The sequence below is a fragment of the Pseudophryne corroboree genome, chromosome 3, assembly GCF_028390025.1.
Source record: "Pseudophryne corroboree isolate aPseCor3 chromosome 3, aPseCor3.hap2, whole genome shotgun sequence".
Taxonomy (NCBI): Eukaryota; Metazoa; Chordata; class Amphibia; order Anura; family Myobatrachidae; genus Pseudophryne; species Pseudophryne corroboree.
This window is the reverse complement of record NC_086446.1, coordinates 272643866-272666444: the sequence shown is the minus strand read 5'-3', so window position 1 is coordinate 272666444 and position 22579 is coordinate 272643866. Positions and strand designations below refer to the sequence as shown.

The window sequence follows — 22579 nt, the reverse complement described above, 5'->3', positions numbered from 1 at the left end:
GTGAAAACTTGATTCTGGAACCCTATTTGTGGTAAAGACAAACATGTAGTCGACATATGGTCTAGGACAATACAGGTTTACTATAAAACTCTAAACTTCTCTGAAACCAAAAAATTCCTGTAATGTCAAGAACCAATTCCAGACATCCTGCTTTGCAGAAAGTTCTTGATACCCCTCTAGCTATTACTAGAGATGTCTGGTTCAAGTCTCTAAAAATCCGAACCCACTCGAATCTTGTGCATCCGAACCAAACCAAAAACCTGGTTAGGATCACCTGAGTCTGGACCTTCCCGTAGTTTGGAATTCAGATTTTAAATCCAAATTTCATTTTTTGGGTTGCAACAATTACATGATTTTACCTGGTTTTATCCACTTTCAAGAAATCCAAAACCCTATATTTGGATTTCAAATCCGAATTCTGAACAAAAACACTTGAGGGTGGTTTTGAAAAGCTAAAACCAAAACACGACCATGAAATTAGACCCAAAACACAAGACCCCACACACATCTCTAGTTATTACAGAACAAATGGACATATAGGATGTCATAAGCACAGGTTTATGCTGGGGAGGAATGACACGTGACTGAGAAGAAGAACTTTCAACATCAAATAATAATGGGTTCTAACCTCTTGTCTCTAACCACCAGATTGGATATAAAGTCTTTGGCTTCTTCTGAAACCTGCTCAAAAGGTTCTTCATCAAAGTCTGTTTTGCCAGTCAGTACATTATTCAGAGTCTCTGTGTCATTTTCGCCCAGAAAGGGGGACAATCCACTTACCCTGTGAGGACAGAAAACATAACTGACCTGGAAGATATAGGAAATTATGGCCTGGAAACATAATCAATAGATTAATTCATGGGACTCCCATCAGGTCAATTCAGTCATACAGTTCCTCCAATCAAAGCATACATTTTAAGGTAATAAGCAACTCTATTTTTGTTATATTATAGACACCCCCCTTTTCGGTATGCTGTGTATTATCCAAATTATGGGCATTACCTTGTGACTGACCCTGTCCTTTTGTGCTAGATCTTGAGTTATCTCATTCTTGAGCACCTTCTCCTACAGCCCTTCCCAATGATGTTGTCCCCCAGCCACCATGACAGCCACTCCACTGACATTGGGTTCTCCCACTTCTATCATCTCTCTAACTTCTCCAACTCCCAGACCACACCCTCCTTTCTTCTCTCTCTCTCTCTCTCTCTCTCTCTCTTCCTCCTGCTTTACTAATCCCATCCAAGGCAGTTCATACCTATCTATCTCCTCTTTGCAATCACTCTTGAACCCCACTTAGATCCATCTCTTCTCTGTTTTGAACCAATGCTTCTGTAACACCTCACTCTCCAAGGCCCTTAAGGAAGCAGCCACAGTTACCTCATTTGACCTTCGATGCACAAAATCCACACTGCTTTGCACCAATGGAGAACATCTTGCTCTGGCAAAAACTACATTTATTACAAATGCATTCTCTCCTCCTACTACACTGCCATTTCTCTTGACAATCAATCATACTTTAAATCTCTCCTCTCCAAAATATCCAAGATTCCCTGTTACCTCTTCACCACTGGCAACTCCCTTATCTGTGCTTCCCACACTACTCTTCCTCCTTATACACACTGCTAGTGACTTCAAAAGATACTTTAAAGACAATAGACTCAATCCACTATGACATCTTCTCGCCACCCCTCTCTCATCCTTCATTATAGCAACTGCATCAGAGTCCTCTCTCTACTGTCCTCTGCTTTACCTTCATACTTTCCCCTCAGCTCTGTTCCCTTCAAAATGTGTTTCCTTTCTCCTAAAGCTTGTCACATTGGCTACGTGGGGATGGAGCTATATTTTACTTGTCAGTCTCATCGTCAGCTCCTATCATTGGGTCATAACTACAAGATATTGGATATGCATACTGGCATGATGTGAGACTTGATTTGTGGGAGTGGGGAGTTTTCTACCTCCCACTCCAGCACCCAAGATGCTAATACATCTCAGTGTTATTGTTTTCTGCTTCGCCTTGATGAACAGCGAAGTAGGAGCACCTTTAGCACCACAATATGTGCCTTAATAATAATACATCTCCTCCTAAGTTTCAAAGACGTAGTAATAATAATAATAATAATAATAACAACAACCAAGGGGGCTATCCAATTATCCCCAACGCGGGGTGGTCCTCCCTCCAATGCCGACACTTATCGGGGATTATGCTTTGGGTGCCGCAGTCACTGGAAGCATATGGTGTCTGGGACTTATCCCGATCCCTTGTGTTTTTGTGCGATCGTGGGTCAAATTTCGGCTGATCAAAACGACCTCTAATTGGATACCGCAATAATGACCATCGGTCATTAATCTCGATATCTGGCTGTTTTGATCGTCTGAAACGGCATCGAGGCTAATTGGATACAGCCTCAAGAGTGCTCCATTAGGTGAGTTCTTTCTTCCTCGTTGTTTATTTAAATAATAATAATTATAATAAGTAAAGTTGCAGAAAGGCATAGTCACGTCAGTAAATAAAAGTCATCTGAAGGCAGAAACCCCCTTTAGCTGTAAGATACTAATAAACCATAAATACTGCAATAAGCCTGGGCAGTGGGAGTAGTGGACAGGGATGAGAACATGATCATTTGTGCCATCCCCTAGCCCAACCACCAGTTGAGTCTTGCAGTGATGTCATAACATCCTGCCCATTATCACATCTATGTACTTATGCTATGACCCCAAGCTGGCCACACTGAATCAGTAGCCATCCTCTGTGTCTCCCAGAGGACACGTACACAAAGACAACAAGTATAAGCCATGGACAAGTATAAAATCATGCATTACCACACTGTCCCATATACACAATCACACAGTACCGCACTGTCCTACATACAAAATCACACAGTTCCACACCATTCCATATTACATCATGTATGTGATGACACCAACACTCCACATGTCCGTTGGGAAAGAAATATAATCAAAATTGATGACTTCTGGTGATAGAAATTCAGGGGTCCCAAAAGAAACTTTCAGTTTGTTCTGTGGCTTATACCTGCAGGCAAGACAGAGAAATTGGAAGGTCAGAATGCTAGATATTGAATAGTTATGTATAAATAATGTATAGACATATGTAAAAATGTAATACATAGAAGATGTGTTCTAGCAAGAAACAATGGATTATGCTCAACCGAATAACAGTCTGAGACATGAATCACACATGTAATTAGGAATAGCACATAGATCATGCAATCAACAGAAATCATTCCAGTACATATGAAAGACAGACTTGAGTTAAATATGAATTCTAATGCAAATATACATGCATCACACACAGGTACTACACACTTGAGGCACACTTAACTTTCAACATTTTAAATAACTGGATAAAACAGATGCACTTATTCCAGGGGCGCTCCCTCACACTCATGCATACCTCAGGAGATGTTATACACAACGATAAAAACAGCTTACTGTATCTAAATAAAATATATCATTAATATCAATTCTGTCCATCTAGTGGCCTGTGACCAGATTTATCCCTCCAAGAATTATTAGTCCCCATCTTACACGACAACCTGCACAAACACTATTATGGCTTAGGTTAATATAAACCAGTAAGCGGCCATTATTTTGGAGCACACCACTGCTCCCCATTCACCCATAGAATAATGTTACTGTAATTCCAAAATATAAAAGACCAAAATCTAACAACGCTGCAATCTGATATGGACTGTGTCAAGGATAAGTTAAAGGACATGGAAACCTGGCCCAACAATGATTTTAGGCCTAAAGCATCGGCAGACCATATACCATTGTGCTTATCTTTTATTATTTTGAAATATTATTCAGAAAATAGTTTGTAGATGTGAACTGGCGATACTCAGATTATATCTTTCTTTGTGGTCGAACTTCAAATTAGTGCCATAGCACCCTCCGTGCTCAAAAATAGGCGATATGATTTCCATAACTAAATAAATGTTAATGAGTACACATTAGTATACATATCATATGCAGGTTGGTACCTATCAGATGGAGCTGCCATAAACTAGCTGGATTTTGAACCATGTCAGAGACTAGGGACTTTAATCAGAGATGGGCGCACATGCTGGGAGCCGCCCAGCACAGGGCAAGACCGCCCAGCATTTAAGAGTCCGCCTCCCAATGCGTTCGCAATTAGATTGCGGACACATTGGAACTAAGGCTGACCCCTGGCTGCGCTGTAAGGCAGTCGGCCGCCATTTTTTTATCGGAGCAGCTGTGTGTGATGTCACGCAGCCGGCCAAAAACAGTCCCAGTCCGCCCCATTTGTCCCGCCCCCCCAACGCCAAGTTGCCACCCCGCAAACTCCATGCCACTGTCAATCACATTGCAGTTGCATCCATCAGGAATGCGACCGCAATGTGTGAGGTCACGCAGCATGGGCGGTTTGCCCCCATTCAGCAAACTGCACTGCAGACCACACCAGCAGCCGGGTCTGAATGACCCTCCTGGTACAGAACAAAATACCATTGGTGACGTACCAAATTCACCCCTCTCTACTCCCGTGACTTTACATATTTAGGGTTGCTGCTTGTTAATTAGCGCCATTTTGGGAAGATCCAGACCCCCCAATTCCAGCCTTCTTCAGCAAGCAGATTTGGTTCACTTACAGTATAGAATTTGCTACAAGCTTCCTATATAAGTCAGCATTATAACATTACTGTTATCAGCCCGTCAAAATGACAGAACAACGTAACAGTAATGTCAGTGCTGGTTGCAACACTTGAATTGCTCCATCGGGCACCATCTAGTGGCCGCCGGCGGGCAAAACCCTTGAATTCCCCCATAGAGGTGAGGAGCAGCATTAGCTTTGTATTATATAGAATAGACTGCAACTCCTGTGTGTAAGCTACTATAATGCTTTTCCCACTATTTCATTGCTATGATGCTTTTTTTTCTGTGTCCTTCATGATGTACAACAGTTCAATTACAATATGATTATAGGCCACACACTCCACGTGTTTACATTCACTGCATAATGTGGTCTCTTCCGTGATCCCAGTCTCTTGTTAGCAAACATATGGTTTAACAGAGAGATATAAAACTACTACAAAGTGAATCCACATGGAACTGTATTTGGTCATGTTACATATAAAGGACTGTATGTTTGTAAATGATTCACAACACAGTTCCGCCTTTCTGGTGGTATGAATGAGTGTTATACATGGCTGATCCTGCATCATTGGCACAAATAATTCCCTACACCTGGCTAAACAGTCCACCTGTGAATGCTCATTGTCACACCGCTAGCCTGAGTATTTGCAGTGCAGTAATTAATATGACATCCATCACTGTGTTCTGCATCTACAGCACTAGGTCATTTTCTCATAATTCTGTCTCAATATTCATCACCTTGGTTAACATTTGAAAATAGGCTCAGTTTAGTCACTCTAGTTATATCTGGCCCATAAAATGCAAGTCATGGGGGGTATCCAATTAGCTGCTGTTAATTATCACAGCTAATTGTCTCACCAGGGGCTATCCAATTAGCCCCAATAAGCCGACCCGAGACGCTTTTGTAGGATTTTATTTCACCTGCCTCAGGTAGGCAAAACCAAATCCCCGCAAACATTGCTGTTTCTGCAGAAAACACACAGGTTTCACTGAACCTGTGTGTTTTTGGGAGACAATGTATTTTGTTACAGGCGACCAAATAAGGGTGAAACATTGGGAAACATTTCTAAAAACATCCTTTTTTTGCGTTCGATGTATATTCACCTGTAATTGGATACCCCCCATAATTCCTTATTCAAAAGGGAACTATTACCTATCTTGCTACATCGTTACTCTAGGAATAAATCGCTTTACTCTTACATCACCTCATCACCATTAATTGTACTTGATAGAAATTAAAATATTGGCTGGCTTTAGGGATTAAATAGTCTATTCCAGTGGTGTGTGCGGTGGGGTGAGGCAGGTGAGGCAGAGCCTTTCCTGTCATACTAAAGGTTAAACCGCAGTTTTGACTATATAAAGTAAATGACAAATACAAAGAATATATTATAAATGTCTTCTTTGTATTATTCTAATAATTTTTATAGTCAAAACTCTGGAGTAAAAAGTCTATGGCAGGGGAGGCAGTGCCTGTCTTTTCTGCACATCTCTGATCAAACCTCACCAAATTTACAGCAGTATATCCTGCTGCACTTGTGTATAATGTTCACATGAACCATTTGGCTCATAAACTGTGTGTAAATCTGGCTCTGGTACTAGACAGTGCCTCCTGAGCCATTTACCTCACCACACGTGCCTGGTGTATTCCATACCATGAAACCCAAAAAAAGGACTAGTCAAACTAGTCAAACTCTAAACATCTATTGCCAAAAATATCGATTTTGCAATTACTTCATTTTGCTAAGGAGGAAAGAGTGGGGGCATCTTATCCACGCCTTATAAATCTGTCAGTGCCAGCAATCTAAAGTTTATGGGGGATATTCAATTGTTTGAAAAGTCAGTTGGGTGTCTGTTTTCTTTTGTCTACTAGATAGGTAAAAACAGACACCCAACCGACTTTTCAAACAATTGAATACTCTCCTATGTGTTTGGCGTTTTCTGCTTATTATTATTATTATTATTATTATTATTATTATTATTAAAAAAATGTTATGTATTCAATGTTTGTTAGCATTCACAATTGACCAGAAAGTGAAAAGGATTATGTTTAATACAAAGCAAGTATCACATGGATGCATACCCTCCAACATTCTACACATAACAAATCGATACAAATTAGGAAAGTGGGTGTGGTCATGGCTTGGCTACACCCCCTTTCCTATACTTTCAATGGACATTTGGATAGTCAAAAATCGGTACAGACCATAAAAAAAGGTACTGTACCTGCCAAAAAGGTAGAGTTGGAGAGTATGTGAATGTATATTTCTATTTTCTAATCTACATTCACAATATTAAGGGTTTGTTTGGCTTTCTCACTGCACACGTGTCGGCAGCAACAGCAGTCTCAGATAAACACATTTCAAACTGCATGATTAGTAACTGTACACACGGAATGCAGGCATACAGGAAGCCATGCGTAACACAGCCAGCCATACAATACAGAGGTATGGACATACATAGAAGTCACAGAAACAGACAGCCATGTATATACAGTAGATCACACCTTCGGGCAAGGCCAAAGTCTATGATTTTCACCATGTGGCTGATGGGCGATACACAGACTATGTTTTCAGGCTGTGAGAAGGGGATGGAAGAGATGGAGAAAATACAAGGGAAGGGGCAAAATTTAGGGTTATTGCCATATATTCTGATCATACACATTTTATACTCACACAGAGTGAGACAGACGTATTTGTCTATTACCTGAGTCATGTACATTGATTTGTTAGTGGTATGTTTATGTGGCATGTGTCTGAGTGTGTAATGTATATCTTTTGTGTTTTTAGTTTTGAAAGGAGATCTATGTTACGACTTCAACCATTCCAATGTTGGCAGGACAGTACTGCTTTTCAGGCAGTGAACAGATGTCAAGACAATATTCTCTGCTGTGTATATAAAATGACAAAAATTAGAAACGGCAGGGAATTGAGTGGGGACAAGAGCTAAGAGGGTGGGGAATGATGTGTGACTGTGCAACATGATAGGAAATGTGCTTGGGGCGGGGGTGGGGGGAGGGGGTGTAACAGTAAAATGAAGAAGGGGATTGAGGAATGGGTTCTAGGGATACCAGAGAAGGATGAAATGTGATGGCCAAAGCCAGTGACTCAGGCCAGGAGACAGGTAAATGTCACCTGAAAAGGGGGGGGGGGGGGGGGGGACAACAAACATTCACTCATAGCCTTATCTATCTCAGAGATCAGTGGATGGCCACTGAGAGGGACTGTGGGGTAACTCAGAATCTCATACAAGCAGTAAACTCACCCCAACATATTCTCAAATTGTTTAAGCCCCATGACCTTTGTCCTTCAACCCACAGTCATATCCCCACTTACCTGCATCTTAAGGATATTTGCATGCTGGTAAATTGTAATCATAGTAAGATGCACATTATCAGGGTAGAAAAATGAAACTAAGATACATATTTTTGGCCTTGGATTCTATAGAGTTGGACTTTGCATAATGGGCCTAATTCAGACCTGATCGCTAGGGTGCACTTTTTGCATCCCTGCAATCAGGTAGTCGCCGCCTACAGGGGGAGGGGTATTTGCTGTGCAGGTGTGCAATCGCATGTGCAGAGAGCTGCACAAACAAAGGTTTGTGCAGTCTCTGCACAGCCCAGGACTTACTCAGCCGCTGCGATGATCCTGGATGGAGCTGACGTCAGACACCCACCCTCCAAACGCCTGGAACCCCCTGCATTTTTCCGGACACTCCTCTAAAACGGTCAGTTGCCACCCACAAATGGGCTCTTCCTGTCAGTCACCGTGACACCCGTGCGTTCGCTTTGTTCGCACCATCCCGTCGCTGCCCGGCACTCCCCGGTGCTGCGGACCGACGCGCCTGCGCATTGCAGTACACATGCATGCGCAGTTCAGACCCGATCGCCCGCTGTGCGATAACGCACAGCAGCAAACGGGTCTGAATTAGGCCCAATGTACTCAAACCTGGTATCTACTCTGGGTGAGGATAGTGGATTATTAGATCTACACTAAATATCTACAGTCAATAGGTTTACCACTTATGGTAGACATGCATTAGGTCGACAGGGTCAAAAGGATGACATAGAATAGGTAGACAGTAGGAAGGGTCAACTGGGTCAAAAGGTTGACATGTAAATGATTGACACAAAAAAGGTAGACAATCTTTGGGAGGATTTTTTTGGGGGTGTTTTGTAAATTTTCTGCCAAAAACAAGCCCCATTACTGTACCACATCCCGTCGCATGGCTCGTTTGCTCACCATGCTTCAGTCATAGTTCGCGTGAATGGTAAAGTATGAAAAAGTTGAAAAAAACTTATGTCTACCTTATGTGTGTTGACCATTGTGATGTTGACCTTTTGACCATGTCGACCTTTTACATGTCGACCTTTTGACCGTGTCAACCTTTTGATGATGTTGACCTTTCCTACTATCTACCTATTCTGTGTCGTCCTTTTGACCCTGTCGACCTAATGCATGTCTACTATTAGTGGTAGACCTACTGACTGTAGACCTTTTTAGTGTAGATCTATAGTCTACTCTACACAGGAGAAATAGTAGATATAGGGCCGATTTAGTCCTGATTGCTGCTGTGCGTTTTCGCATAGTGGGCGATCAGGTAATAACTGCGCATGTGTTACTGCGTACGCGCGTTGGCCAACAACAACGGGCATCGCCGGTCAGCAACAGGATGGTGCGAAAATGTTATTCGCACAGGTATTCGCAAGGTGAATGACAGGAAGAGGCCGTTTGTGGGTGGTAACTGGCCATTTACTGGGAGTGTCTGGAAAAATGCAGGCGTTCCCAAGTGTTTTCAGGGAAGCCTAATTTAGACCTGATCGCTAGCAAGCTACAGGGGGAGGGTATTTTAGCTGTGCAAGTGTGCGAACACATGTATAGCAGAGCTGTACACACAGATTTTGTGCAGTCTCTGTGCAGTCCAGGACTTACTCAGCCGATGCGATCACATCAGCCTGTCCGGCACCGGAATTGACGTCAGGAACCCTCCCTGCTAACGCATGCACACGCCTGCGTTTTTCCAGACACTCCCTGAAAACGGTCAGATGACACCCACATACGCCTTCTTTCTGTCAATCTCCTTGCGATCACTCATGCGAATTGATCCGTTGCACAAACCCATCACTGGGCGGCGATCCACTTTGTACCCGTGCGACGCGCCTGCGCATTGCAGTGCATACACATGCGCAGTTTGTGCCTGATCGCCCGCTGTGTGAAAACGAAGAGCAGTGATCAGGTCTGAATTACCCCCTCAATCAGGAAGTACTTTTAGCACTGTAGGAGTAAGTCCTGGGCTGTGCACACACTACACACACTGATCAGGAAGTACTTTTAGCACTGTAGGAGTAAGTCCTGGGCTGTGCACACACTACACACACTGATCAGGAAGTACTTTTAGCACTGTAGGAGTAAGTCCTGGGCTGTGCACACACTACACACACTGATCAGGAAGTACTTTTATCACTGTAGGAGTAAGACCTGGGCTGTGCACACACTACACACACTGATCAGGAAGTACTTTTATCACTGTAGGAGTAAGACCAGGGCTGTGCACACACTACACACACTGATCAGGAAGTACTTTTATCACTGTAGGAGTAAGACCTGGGCTGTGCACACACTACACACACTGATCAGGAAGTACTTTTATCACTGTAGGAGTAAGACCTGGGCTGTGCACACACTACACACACTGATCAGGAAGTACTTTTAGCACTGTAGGAGTAAGGCCTGGGCTGTGCACACACTACACACACTGATCAGGAAGTACTTTTAGCACTGTAGGAGTAAGGCCTGGGCTGTGCACACACTACACACACTGATCAGGAAGTACTTTTATCACTGTAGGAGTAAGACCTGGGCTGTGCACACACTACACACACTGATCAGGAAGTACTTTTAGCACTGTAGGAGTAAGGCCTGGGCTGTGCACACACTACACACACTGATCAGGAAGTACTTTTATCACTGTAGGAGTAAGACCTGGGCTGTGCACACACTACACACACTGATCAGGAAGTACTTTTATCACTGTAGGAGTAAGACCTGGGCTGTGCACACACTACACACACTACACACACTGATCAGGAAGTACTTTTAGCACTGTAGGAGTAAGGCCTGGGCTGCGCACACACTACACACACTGAGTGAGGTGCGAACGGATTTGCAGTTGCCCGCATGCAATCGCACACTTGCACGTGAGAAATGGGTGGCGACTATCCAATCGCAGGACAGCAACATTAGCAGCATAGCGATCAGGTCTGAATCCCCCCCATAGATTGTAAGCTTGCGAGCAGGGCCTTCCTACCTCTATGACTGTTTCTTACTAACCAGTTTTTTTTATCATTGTTGTTTCCAATTGTAAAGCGCAATGCAATATGCTGTGCTATATAAGAAACTGTTAATAAATAATAATAAATAGATATGTTTTAGAGTTGAAATTTGTGTTTCCACTAATTGTATAAATGTAGCTAGAATATTCAATGCAGAGTATATTATTATTGCCCATATTTTCCTATAGATTACTCATATAATAAAAAAGAATTATTCCTATACCAAAGGAAGCTTTCTCTTAAGAAAACTTAAGTGAAATTCATACTGAGAAATAAAAAGTGATTCCTTGTGAAATTAGCAAATTTGGAGGAAACCCAGAGCCGTTCCTAGGCATAGGCAAACTAGACAAATGCCTAGGGGCACAAGCAGCTTCTGCTGATTAAAATTATATTCAGCAAAGCCTGTGGGGATAATTCAGACCCGATCGCTAAGCTGCATTTTCTCACAGCCTGTGATCAGGTCCGAACTGTGTGTGCGTATGCACCGCAATGCGCAGGCGCGACGGACCAAAGCAACAGGGATCGATGCATAGCGACGGGATGGTGCGAAAAAAGCGATCGCACCAGCGATCGCTAGGTGACTGAGAGGAAGAGGGCATTTGTGGGTGGCAACGGACCATTTTCAGGGAGTGTCTGGAAAAACGCGGGCGTGTCCAAGCATTGGAAAAGAGGGTGTCTGACGTCAATTCCAGTCCCGGACAGGCTGAAGTGATCGCAGTGGCTAAGTAAGTCCTGGGCTGTGCAGAGACTGCACAAAATCAGTTTGTGCAGCTCTGCTACACATGCGTTCGCATACTTACATAGCTAAAATACACTCCCCCAGTGGGCGGCGACTATCTGATCGCAGCAGTGCAAAAATCGCTGCCCAGCGATCAGGTCTGAATTAGGCCCTATATTCTGTGTGTGACTGCGGCTGTATCTGAAATGCTACATTACAGTGTATTTCTGTAAATCACTGTAATGTAGCATTCTGCATGCAGATACAGCCACAGTCGCACACAGAATATAGGCATGCTGCATATCATTTTGATTAGCAGAAGCTTGTGCATCATAGTCATATAGCAATGCAAATAAGATGCATTTTCGGCAAAAAAAAGGTGCCCGACATTAGCAGAGCTCCCCAGGAGCTGCCAGCTGACTCGCGCCAGGCATCTCCTGCTGCATGGCGTATTGAGGCAAGATCTAGTAAGAGGACACATCTGTATCCAAGCAGAGGCAGAGGTCACAGTGTTAGCGGCTGTTTGAGTGCTGTGTGCGGGCGGGTTGGTTGTGCAATAGTGTTCGGCATATGTGTAAGTGTGACATTATGTGTATAACGGCATTAATAATGTGCGGCGTATGTGTAAGGGACATTATGGGGTATATGCAATTGCGGTCAAATTGCCGCAAATGTCAAAAAACGGGGCATTTTCAACACACAAAAAATTCGACAATGCAATACAGTACTTTTCGACAAAAAAACGGACTTTTCAGATTCGACTTTTTAAAATTCGACAGTTGTCAAATTCGACATGTCTGCAATGGTAAAAATGCGGCTTTTCGACAAAATTATATTCAATTGAAGAATGTCGATTCGACAACAGTGCTTTTCGACAGTAATTTCGTCAATTTCATTCCGCCTCACTTTGCTGGCGGAATCTAATAAAAAAAATTAAAAACATGTTGTTGTTTTTTAATTATTATTGCTAATAGCATATCTATTTATATTAGAAGGGATTAGGTACTTGGTTTGTCTATTAGAGTTGATCGCAGCAGGAACTTTTTTAGCAGTTGGCCAAAACCATGTGCGGACGCAGAGCCCGGTGCTGGTTCTAAAAATACGGGGGATCCCCTGTCCATTTCCCCCCTGTATTTTTACAACCAGGACCGGCTCAAAGAGCCCGAGGCTGGTTATGCTTAGGAGGGGGGACCCGGGACCCCACACAATTTTTTTTAGGGTTTTTTAACCATTTTTGTGCCGTCCGAAAAGTCGAATCCAGGACGCACTTATCCGTCAATTGGTCCGTTTTTCGACAGCGGGACTGTCGAATCCGTTTTTTTATTGAATATGTTGAATTTCGGCACCCGCCGGCCGGAATTCGACGGTCGAATTGTGTCGAATTTAAAAACGGGTGAAAAAAAGCCGCAATTCGCCCGGAATTGCATATACCCCTATGTGTATAAGGGCATTAATAAAGGTTGGCATAATGTTTAAGGCGCATTATGTTATAAGGAAATTAATAATGTGTGTCATAATGTGTGTCCCTTAGAATGTAAGCTCTCACGAGTAGGGCCCTCTTCCCTCATGTGCTTATCCTTTTCTTACTTTAAAAATCCTCAACTGCCCAAATCCCGCAGTTTTTTGGCCACCTGGAACTTATCTCTGTCATTTACTGGTGTAGTTATGCTTAGTTACCCTGTACTTGTCCTATATTGTCTTCAACTGTAAGTCACTGTTTTCCTGTTTTGATTATGTGCATATGTACTCTGTAATTGGGCGCTGCGGAACCCTTGTGGCGGAATATAAATAAAGGATAATAATAATAATAATAATAATAATAATGTGAGAGGGGCATTACTGTGTGGTATTATGGGGGTAATTCCAAGTTGATCGCAGCAGGAAATTTTTTAGCTGTTGGGCAAAACCATGTGCACTGCAGGGGATGCAGATATAACGTGCAGAGAGAGTTAGATTTGGGTGGGGTGTGTTCAATCTGCAATCTAAATTGCAGTGTAAAGATAAAGCAGCCAGTATTTACCCTGCACAGAAACAAAATAACCCACCCAAATCTAACTCTCTCTGCACATGTTATATCTGCCTCCACTGCAGTGCACATGGTTTTGCCCAACTGCTAAAAAAGTTCCTGCTGCGATCAACTCAGAATTACCCCCTATGTGTATAAAGGCAATACTAATGTTTGGCATTATGTGTATAAGGTGCTCTAATCTGTGGCGTAACATATAGAAAGGGCATTACTGTGTAGTCTAATGTGAAGAAAGAGCAATATGGTGTGGTATAATGTGAATAAGGGGCAATTCAGTATGATGTATGTTAGTAGGGGGCACTACTGTGAGGAGTAACGTATATAAGGTAAAGTGGTACTGCTGTGGGATGTAATGTGAATAAGAGACACCATCCCATGATATAATGTGAATAAAGTTGCACTACTGTGTGGTGTAGTTTGAATTGGGGGTATTATTTTGTGGCCAAGCAAGAAAACGCCCCTTTTCGGGCTGCACACCGAATGTGCGCACTGTTACTATTTAAAATATGAGCACCAAAGTAAGAACTGCTATGGGTGAGTGGTGATGGTGCTGGGAAAGGAGTGCAGGGTTGGAGACGAAATTAGCAGCGGTGCTGGGGAGCACCAGCCAAAATCTTGCCTAGGGCATCATATTGGTTAGGGCCGGCTCTGAGGAAACCATCCAGATATATACATCCAGATACACATTACCCCAAGTACAGAGTAACATACATTCACGGGGGCACAATCTGTTTGGTTAGGGGGGCAAGATATACTTTCATTTTGATGCCTCTAAATCGCTGAATGTTGCCCCCTCAGGGAAAGTTGGACTTACCCACCAGATCACCTACCTAATGACAGACGTATCTATCTATCTATCTATCTATCTATCTATCTATCTATCTATCTATCTATCTATCTATCTATCTATCTCTATATACCTACATACACATATGCACACATTTATGTAAAAAAACAGCATAGATGACACTACGGGGAATGTAGATAAGAAAAAAATGCAACATTAAGGTGCCCGTTTATTAAGGTTTAGGCTCAATAAATAATATTTCTTATTGCTGCTATTGAGGCAATAAAAAAATTCATTTCTGCCCATATGTATTATAAATCATATCCAAAGACAGGCACTCCGATAGGAGCCCATCGCAGCAGTGTGTATGCTAACGTGATCGCATCATGGATCACTTTACTTTATGCTGCAGGCCTACTGTGTATGTGTGGTCATTAGCCCATAGACTACAATGGCTAACGCCAACGCTATTGCAATGGGAAACAGAGAAAGCACAGTAGATATCTTTGATATCTGCTGTGGAAGTCCTGTAATATTTTCAGGGGATACATTTTAAGGGTATCCCGGTTTTTGGGGTGATTTACCATAAAATGTGTATAATAAATATACCCCAAAAACATAACTGTAACATGTGAGTGACTTTATCTAGAAGACGATGAGACACGAGACACTCATAGCTCACACCCTGCCTGAGGCTGTGCAAGGAAGGTAATGAGACTTTGGGGGTCATTCTGACCCGATCGCACGCTGCAGTTTATCGCAGTGGTGCGATCGGGTCAGAACTGCGCATGCGCCGGCTACGATCGCCTCTGCCTGATTGACAGGTAGAGGCGGTCGCTGGGCTCGGGGGGGGGGGGGGGGGGGGGCGAAACGGCAGCGTTTGGGCGCCGTTTTGTGGGCGCAGTCCATCCAACACAGGCGTGGCCGGACTGAATGGGGGGCGGGCCCCACAGCTGCCTGACGTCACACGCAGCCGCTGCGGGCCGGGGAGCGATGAGTAGCTTCTGACCAGCACGCTAAAGCTGCGCTAGTCGGGAGCTACTCTTAAAGTGCAAAGGCACCGCCGCTGTGCGATGCCTTTGCACTTCTGTGGGGGGGGGGGGGCGTCACTGACATGCGGGGCGGGATAGCCCTGTGCGTCCCCCCGCATGTCAGTGTGAATGATCGTAGCTGTGCTAAATTTAGCACAGCTACGATCATCTCGGAATGACCCCCTTTATCCTGGATTAGGAGTTGTGTGACTTGTTGTAGCTCCATCCCCTCCTACTCTATGTAGATGTCTGTCGCTAGCAGCAGCTGGGTCCATCCCTTGGGTGCGAGCCAGCCTGTGAAGGAGGGACTTGGGCATATGGAAAGAAAGCTCCATAGCCTGATACTATGCTGGTCTTACGTGTCATATGATACATTGAGCTAATGTGTAAGCTTGGGGGTACGCTGATAACAAGAGCTGTCCAAGTACGACATGTGCAACAAACAGATCTCTTCTCTGAGCAAATCCCTTTCTGGTCCTGGGTTACAGGGCGAAGTACTTGCTGTGAGTTTTTCAAAAGGTTACAGGTCAGGTCTGCAGTAAGCAAAAATGACGGAGCACTTCATCTAATCTTCTGGGATTTGTTTACGGATATTCTCATAGGTTCCTATTAATATGCACTGGACTCTTTTTACACTCAGGAAAGCTACATAAACAGAATCAAAGCAATATATCAATGTGGATCTGACAAGCGTTTTCAATCAGCAACGATCAGCAAAAAGCTAGAGTTATTAAAAGAGATGTTGGCAAGTGAATATTGTGCAAATATTGTTATTACTATATGTCATATTATAGTTGACAAACATTTAGCGGGAGATTTATCAAAACTTGGGGACAGATAAAGTTTATATCTCTCTCCAAGATTTAATAAATCTCCCCCTTAGACTCATCAGTTATTTTGCAACACTGAGATGGAAGGAATCCACAGTGGCCCTCATTCCGAGTTGATCGCTCGCTAGCTGTTTATAGCAGCATTGCACACGCTAGGCCACCGCCCTCTGGGAGTGTATCTTAGCTTAGCAGAAGTGCGAACGAAAGATTAGCAGAACTGCTGGTAAAAATTTTCATGCAGTTTCTGAGCAGCTCCAGACCTACTCCTACCTTGCGATCACTTCAGTCAGTTCAGTTCCTGCTTTGACGTTATGAACACGCCCTGCGTTCGGCCAGCCACTCCCCCGTTTCCCCAGGCACGCCTGCGTTTTTACCTGACACGCCTGCGTTTATTAGCACACTCTCGGAAAACGGACAGTTACCACCCAGAAACACCCACTTCCTGTCAATCACTCACCGATCAACACAGCGATTGAAAAGCGTCGCTCGACCTTGTGTAAAACTGCATAGTTTTGTGTGAAAGTACTTCGCGCGTGCGTACTGCGGCCCATACGCATGCGCAGAAATGTAGATTTTCCACCTAATCGTCGCGCTGCAACCGAAAGCAGCTAGCGATCAACTCGGAATGAGGGCCAATGTCCTGGCCCAACAGCAAAGCTTAAAATCAAAGCATTGGCTGCATTTAGCGGATGAAGAAACATCAGCAATAATGCAAAACATGTCCCGACCCAAACTGACATGTGTGTCTTACTAAAGAAAGAAAACCCCATCTCCATTAAAAAAAGGTTATTTTTGCCAAAGATAATGATTCTCCCCATGTACCTAAGACCTTGTATACTTGTTGTGTGAAATAAATTCCTCTTATTCCTCAAGTGCTGTGTGCAGATACCTGACCATGAGACTGTGCTTACTGCCGCCAGCCAGGATCACTCAGCTGCCTCGGCAGTACTTTTTTTTTATTTTTTTCTATCAATGCGATACGTTACCGCCACATAATCATTAAGGACATGAGTGGCAGCGGTTTAGTACTGTGCAGCAACAAAGTATGAACATTTGCCCCTTGTCATGTTTTATAGTAGCGAACACAGTGATGGAATGTACAGATGAGCCCAGTCGTGTGTGAATCATTAGGTCGACCCTCATTAGGTTGACAGTCAACAGGTCGACTCCATATGGTCGACACTGGAAAATGTTGACAAGGTCAAAAGGTTGACGGTCATTAGGTCGACATGTAAAAGGCAGAGAATGGAAAAGAAATATTTTTATCTGATATTGGTCAAGCATAAAGCTCACACCAAATCAGAAAAGTAACCCGCACCAAGATAAATTAATTCAGTTTATGTTACAAGGTTGGGGTGCCTTACATGATGTGTATTTCAACCCTTATTATAAAATCTCATGTGTATATATGAGACATAGGGATAATGGCTCATAAGGTGCTACCAACTGGTTTAAACAAGGATATAAAATCAATTCCCCGAAGGGAGGGGAAGGAGAAAAAGAAACCAGGTACAATTTAAGGTGCACTCAACCCAACCAGCAAGTTTTACTGTATTATTTTCAAAAAGTGTATGTCCACACTGCAACGTCAAATAAAGGCTCAAATGCCCATTAACTAAGATTAGTACTGAGAATTATTATTGTTTGAGGGACTGAGACAAGTCCTTTATTAATAATAGAGCAAAATATTAAAATCTAACAAAAAAGAAAAAGTTTGTGACAGAAATTAACAAATTGTGAATGAAGATTAAAAACAACGCTGATGTGTCATACTCTTAATATATATCCTTAAGAATTATTCCAAATGTACATGAATGTGCATGTATTTATGCAGCACTGTATCGGTGCTAATTATAATAGAGATCTGTACTTCATGTATTAACTGGGGCTTAAATCATATGCCACAGAGGGAGATATATTATTTGGCTGTTTGAATCACAAGTTGTTACAGTACATTGCAACAGTGGTGAGTAGAATGTTACTTAGTGTTGTGATTGAAACTACAAGAAACACTGTTGCTAAATATATGATTCACGCATTTAGATACAAATCACCATGTGGTAGAGAGAGCTAATAAGGGAAATATCTGGCTACAATAGCATTTGTAAAGTAGTGTGCAAATGCATCAACGGATGTCCTATATATAGTATCAATCTTGGGTAATATGCTGCCTTATTACACTGTATTGAAATATGATTATTTAATAAATCACAACAGCATAGGATATCTATAAATCCTGTTAACGATATATATATATAATAAGGGTAGATTAGTATTTACTGTATCATATAGATGCACAATGATTGATAATTATGCCGCACTAGATTAGATTGTATCAAATCCGTGTCTCACAATAGCACTGTCTGTACATTCTCAGTGCTTATGATATATCGTTCTTCAAAGATCTTTTAATGTGCAAAAATGCCCTATAAATATATAGGGTACATGCAACCCACTTATTTATGCATGGCCTATATATATGGGTCTGTGATGTATAACACATATACACTATAGTGCCCTGAGGAAGCTCTATTAGGAGTGAAATGCGCATAGGCTTGCGCTATGTGTCCCCGTATTACTAAATAATATTCCAATATACGAATGAAACATGCATATATTAGAGATTTGAGAGGGTCTATTAGGAGCTGTAAATGCCTAAAGTATTTGTATCTAAATGCGTGAATCATATATTTAGCAACAGTGTTTCTTCTAGTTTCAATCACAACACTAAGTAACATTCTACTCACCACTGTTGCAATGTACTGTAACAACTTGTGATTCAAACAGCCAAATAATATATCTCCCTCTGTGGCATATGATTTAAGCCCCAGTTAATACATGAAGTACAGATCTCTATTATAATTAGCACCGATACAGTGCTGCATAAATACATGCACATTCATGTACATTTGGAATAATTCTTAAGGATATATATTAAGGGTATGACACATCAGCGTTGTTTTTAATCTTCATTCACAATTTGTTAATTTCTGTCACAAACTTTTTCTTTTTTGTTAGATTTTAATATTTCGCTCTATTATTAATAAAGGACATGTCTCAGTCCCTCAAACAATAATAATTCTCAGTACTAATCTTAGTTAATGGGCATTTGAGCCTTTATTTGACATTGCAGTGTGGACATACACTTTTTGAAAATAATACAGTAAAACTTGCTGGTTGGGTTGAGTGCACCTTAAATTGTACCTGGTTTCTTTTTCTCCTTCCCCTCCCTTCGGGGAAGAGAATGGAAAAGGTCAACACATGAAAAGGTCGATATGCAAAATGTTCGACACAACATTTAAAAAAAAAAATTGTGTCGTTTATGCCGTCAGATCAACAAGGAACCCCAATTAGTCTAATACGTCTCCTTGCATGGCTCACGAGTGTGATACGTGTGTAGCCCAGCTACTGCTACGCTCATCACAGGTTGCTACTCCTAATTGTAGTCCACGTAGATGCTAAATTATGACAAAGGTGGAGAAAATGTAAAGAAAACATTAAAAAGTTGTGTCGACCATGTGTGTCGACCATTGCAACATCGACCATTTGAACATGTCGACCATAAGCACTGTCAACCTTTTGCATGTCGACCTAATGACCATGTTTTTGACCATGTCAACCTAATGCATGTCACCCATTAGTGGTCAACATATTGACTGTTGACCTTTTCACTGTTGACCTACTGTGCGAATACTGCCCAGACTACCAGTCAAAACAACTTTAAAATAGACTTTCTGATATTTTGTCCTGTACCTTTACAAAAAAAAAAAAAAAACGTAATTTAATCATCTCAAGATATGTGGACCTCCAATTTTTTATGAACACAATGCACCTACTGGCTAGGCACATTTCTAGGTATGTATACAGCAAAAATAGGCGACAATTGTCAGCACTTTTTATTTTACATTAAATCATGTGCAGAACTGACAACTACGTAACTTAGGGAAACTATGAAAACGCAGACTATTAAGGGTTGTCCATGGTGTCATTTGGAGAGGACATCCATTTGGAATGTCATACAAGCCCCCAAAATTGCAGAGCCTTGAGATGGAACTAGTGAGATTTAAGGAAACAGAAAACTGTACAGCTTTCTTATACATTTGTACATGAAAATCAGGTAAAATGAGCCCCGGCCGGATCCAACCAAAACCAGCTTTGGAGGTTCAAGATTTGAGATTGTTGGGAGGCATGGATTGCTGTGATGTTGATGTAAAGTGATACTGCCAAAATATAAACATTGTGAGATATTTACATGTATGTATGTATGTAGCAGTTATGTTCTAATGTCTTGTATGTTATCTACATGTTACCACTATGTCAATAAGGTATAATGTATTATTTGATGATCCAGTCTCTGTCAGTAACCATTCCTTGAGCAGTGATTTGACCCTAGCCATTCTGTCTCATGCCAGGGAGATACCTTTAGATCCAGGTGCAGTACATACATCTGGTGCATGTAGAAGATACCTTCACAGATCTGTCGCACAAACACCATGGCGTCCACTTCCATCAGCTGGTAATTCTCATCAATAATCTTCGCAAACAGCTCTCCTCCCCCCACACTGGTTTCCACAGCAATACAAAAGCGATCCGGATATATGAGAGGAAAAAACAAAGCCAGAAAGGGACAGTTAAGTTGTAGGTAGCTTAAAAATTAAAGATCAGATATAACATTCTAAAAAAACACAAAAAACATTACCATTATAACGGATGACCTAATCTACTATCAGCTTTAAGAATTGTATAATAGCAGCTCTTAGTCAGCAAAAGCTGAGATTTTGGAATCTTCGTAACACCCCCATGTCACGTGAAAATGTATGTGACTGATAACTGGGGTGGGAAGAAGAGTGGGCAGAAGAGAGAAATTTTGAGAAAGCTCAGAGAATTTGACAGAATTTGAGGAGCGAAAGAGGGTACTTGGGAGAGAAGGTTATTGCTACAGCAGGGCATAAGCGAACTTTGAACTAAGGAGGACTTTGAATGCAGTGGATGCTGATGTATGTGAGCTCACAATAAAAGTCTTGTGTGGGTTCTAGGTGAGAGAATGGTGGTACTCGTTCAGACCAAAGATTCACTGGGGACACAAAGCATGATTGCAGAGTGAAAGGGAGTAACAGTAAGGCACACAAAAGTGTGATGCTTACACCAATATCATGCCATGCAGAGGCGGAACTACCGCCAGTGCAACCAGTGCATTGCACTGGGGCCCGCCTCTGTCCAGGGGCCCAAAGCATGTAATGAGTCAAACTGACTCATTACATGCCGCTGTGTGCTGCGGGCAACCGCTGCCCGCAGCGCACAGCCGCCCGGAGAGGAGAGGAGCAGCGGTACGGGGGAAGGAGGAGGAGGGAGGTGGAGGAGGGAGCCGCAGCAGCGCTTTGTTACTGGTGGAGGCACTGCTGCTGCTGTCCCTCTGCTTCACTATAGGCTTTCTTCCGAGAACAGCCTATAGTGAAGCAGAGGGGCAGCAGCAGCAGCGCCTCCACCAATAACACAGCGCTGCTGCGGCTCCCTCCTCCACCTCCCTCCTCCTCCTTCTCTCCTGCCCGGGAATCGTCAAGCTGCACCAAGGAGCCTGAGCCAGCGGAGAAGGTAAGTATAATTCTGTCTGTCTGTCTCTTTCTTTCTTTCTTTCTTTCTTTCTTTCTTTCTTTCTTTTTTGGGACTGCCTGCCGCAATGTGTAAAAATGGGGAATCTGCCTGCCGCTATGTGTAAAAATTGGGAATCTGCCTGCCGCAATGTGAAAAATGGTGAATCTGCCTGCCGCTATGTGTAAAAATGGGGAATCTGCCTGCCGCAATGTGTAAAAAGGGGGAATCTGCCTGCCGCTATGTGTAAAAATGGGGAATCTGCCTGCCGCAATGTGTAAAAATGGAAAATCTGCCTGCCGCAATGTGTCTATGTGTAAAAATGGGGAATCTGCCTGCCGCAATGTGTAAAAATGGGTAATCTACCTGCTGCAATGTGTAAAAAGGGGGAATCTGCCTGCCGAAATGTGTAAAAAGGGGGAATCTGCCTGTCGTAATGTGTAAAAAGTGGGAATCTCCCTGCTGTAATGTGTAAAAAGGGGAATCTGTCCGCTGTAAGGTGTAAAAGGGTCTCTACCTGGTGTAGTGGTGCTACTGTGCGGCGTAATTTGAATAATGGAGACTACTGTGCACCGTTTTATGAATTGGTATTATTTTTGGCCACACCCCTTCCCCACGAAGCCACGCCACTATGTATT

At 42.7% G+C, this 22579-nt stretch overlaps 1 protein-coding gene across 1 annotated transcript in view; it reads right to left on the bottom strand.

The window, feature by feature from the left end:
- MYLK2 (myosin light chain kinase 2) overlaps positions 1-22579 on the bottom strand; it is a 129306-nt gene that overhangs the window by 7569 nt on the left and 99158 nt on the right. Inside the window, exons 7-10 of the mRNA XM_063959108.1 lie at positions 20773-20914; positions 7136-7206; positions 2903-3031; positions 629-781 (exon numbers count right to left, since the gene is read on the bottom strand). Of these exons, the coding sequence (XP_063815178.1) occupies positions 629-781; positions 2903-3031; positions 7136-7206; positions 20773-20914 (495 nt within the window). The remainder of the gene's footprint in view (positions 1-628; positions 782-2902; positions 3032-7135; positions 7207-20772; positions 20915-22579) is intronic.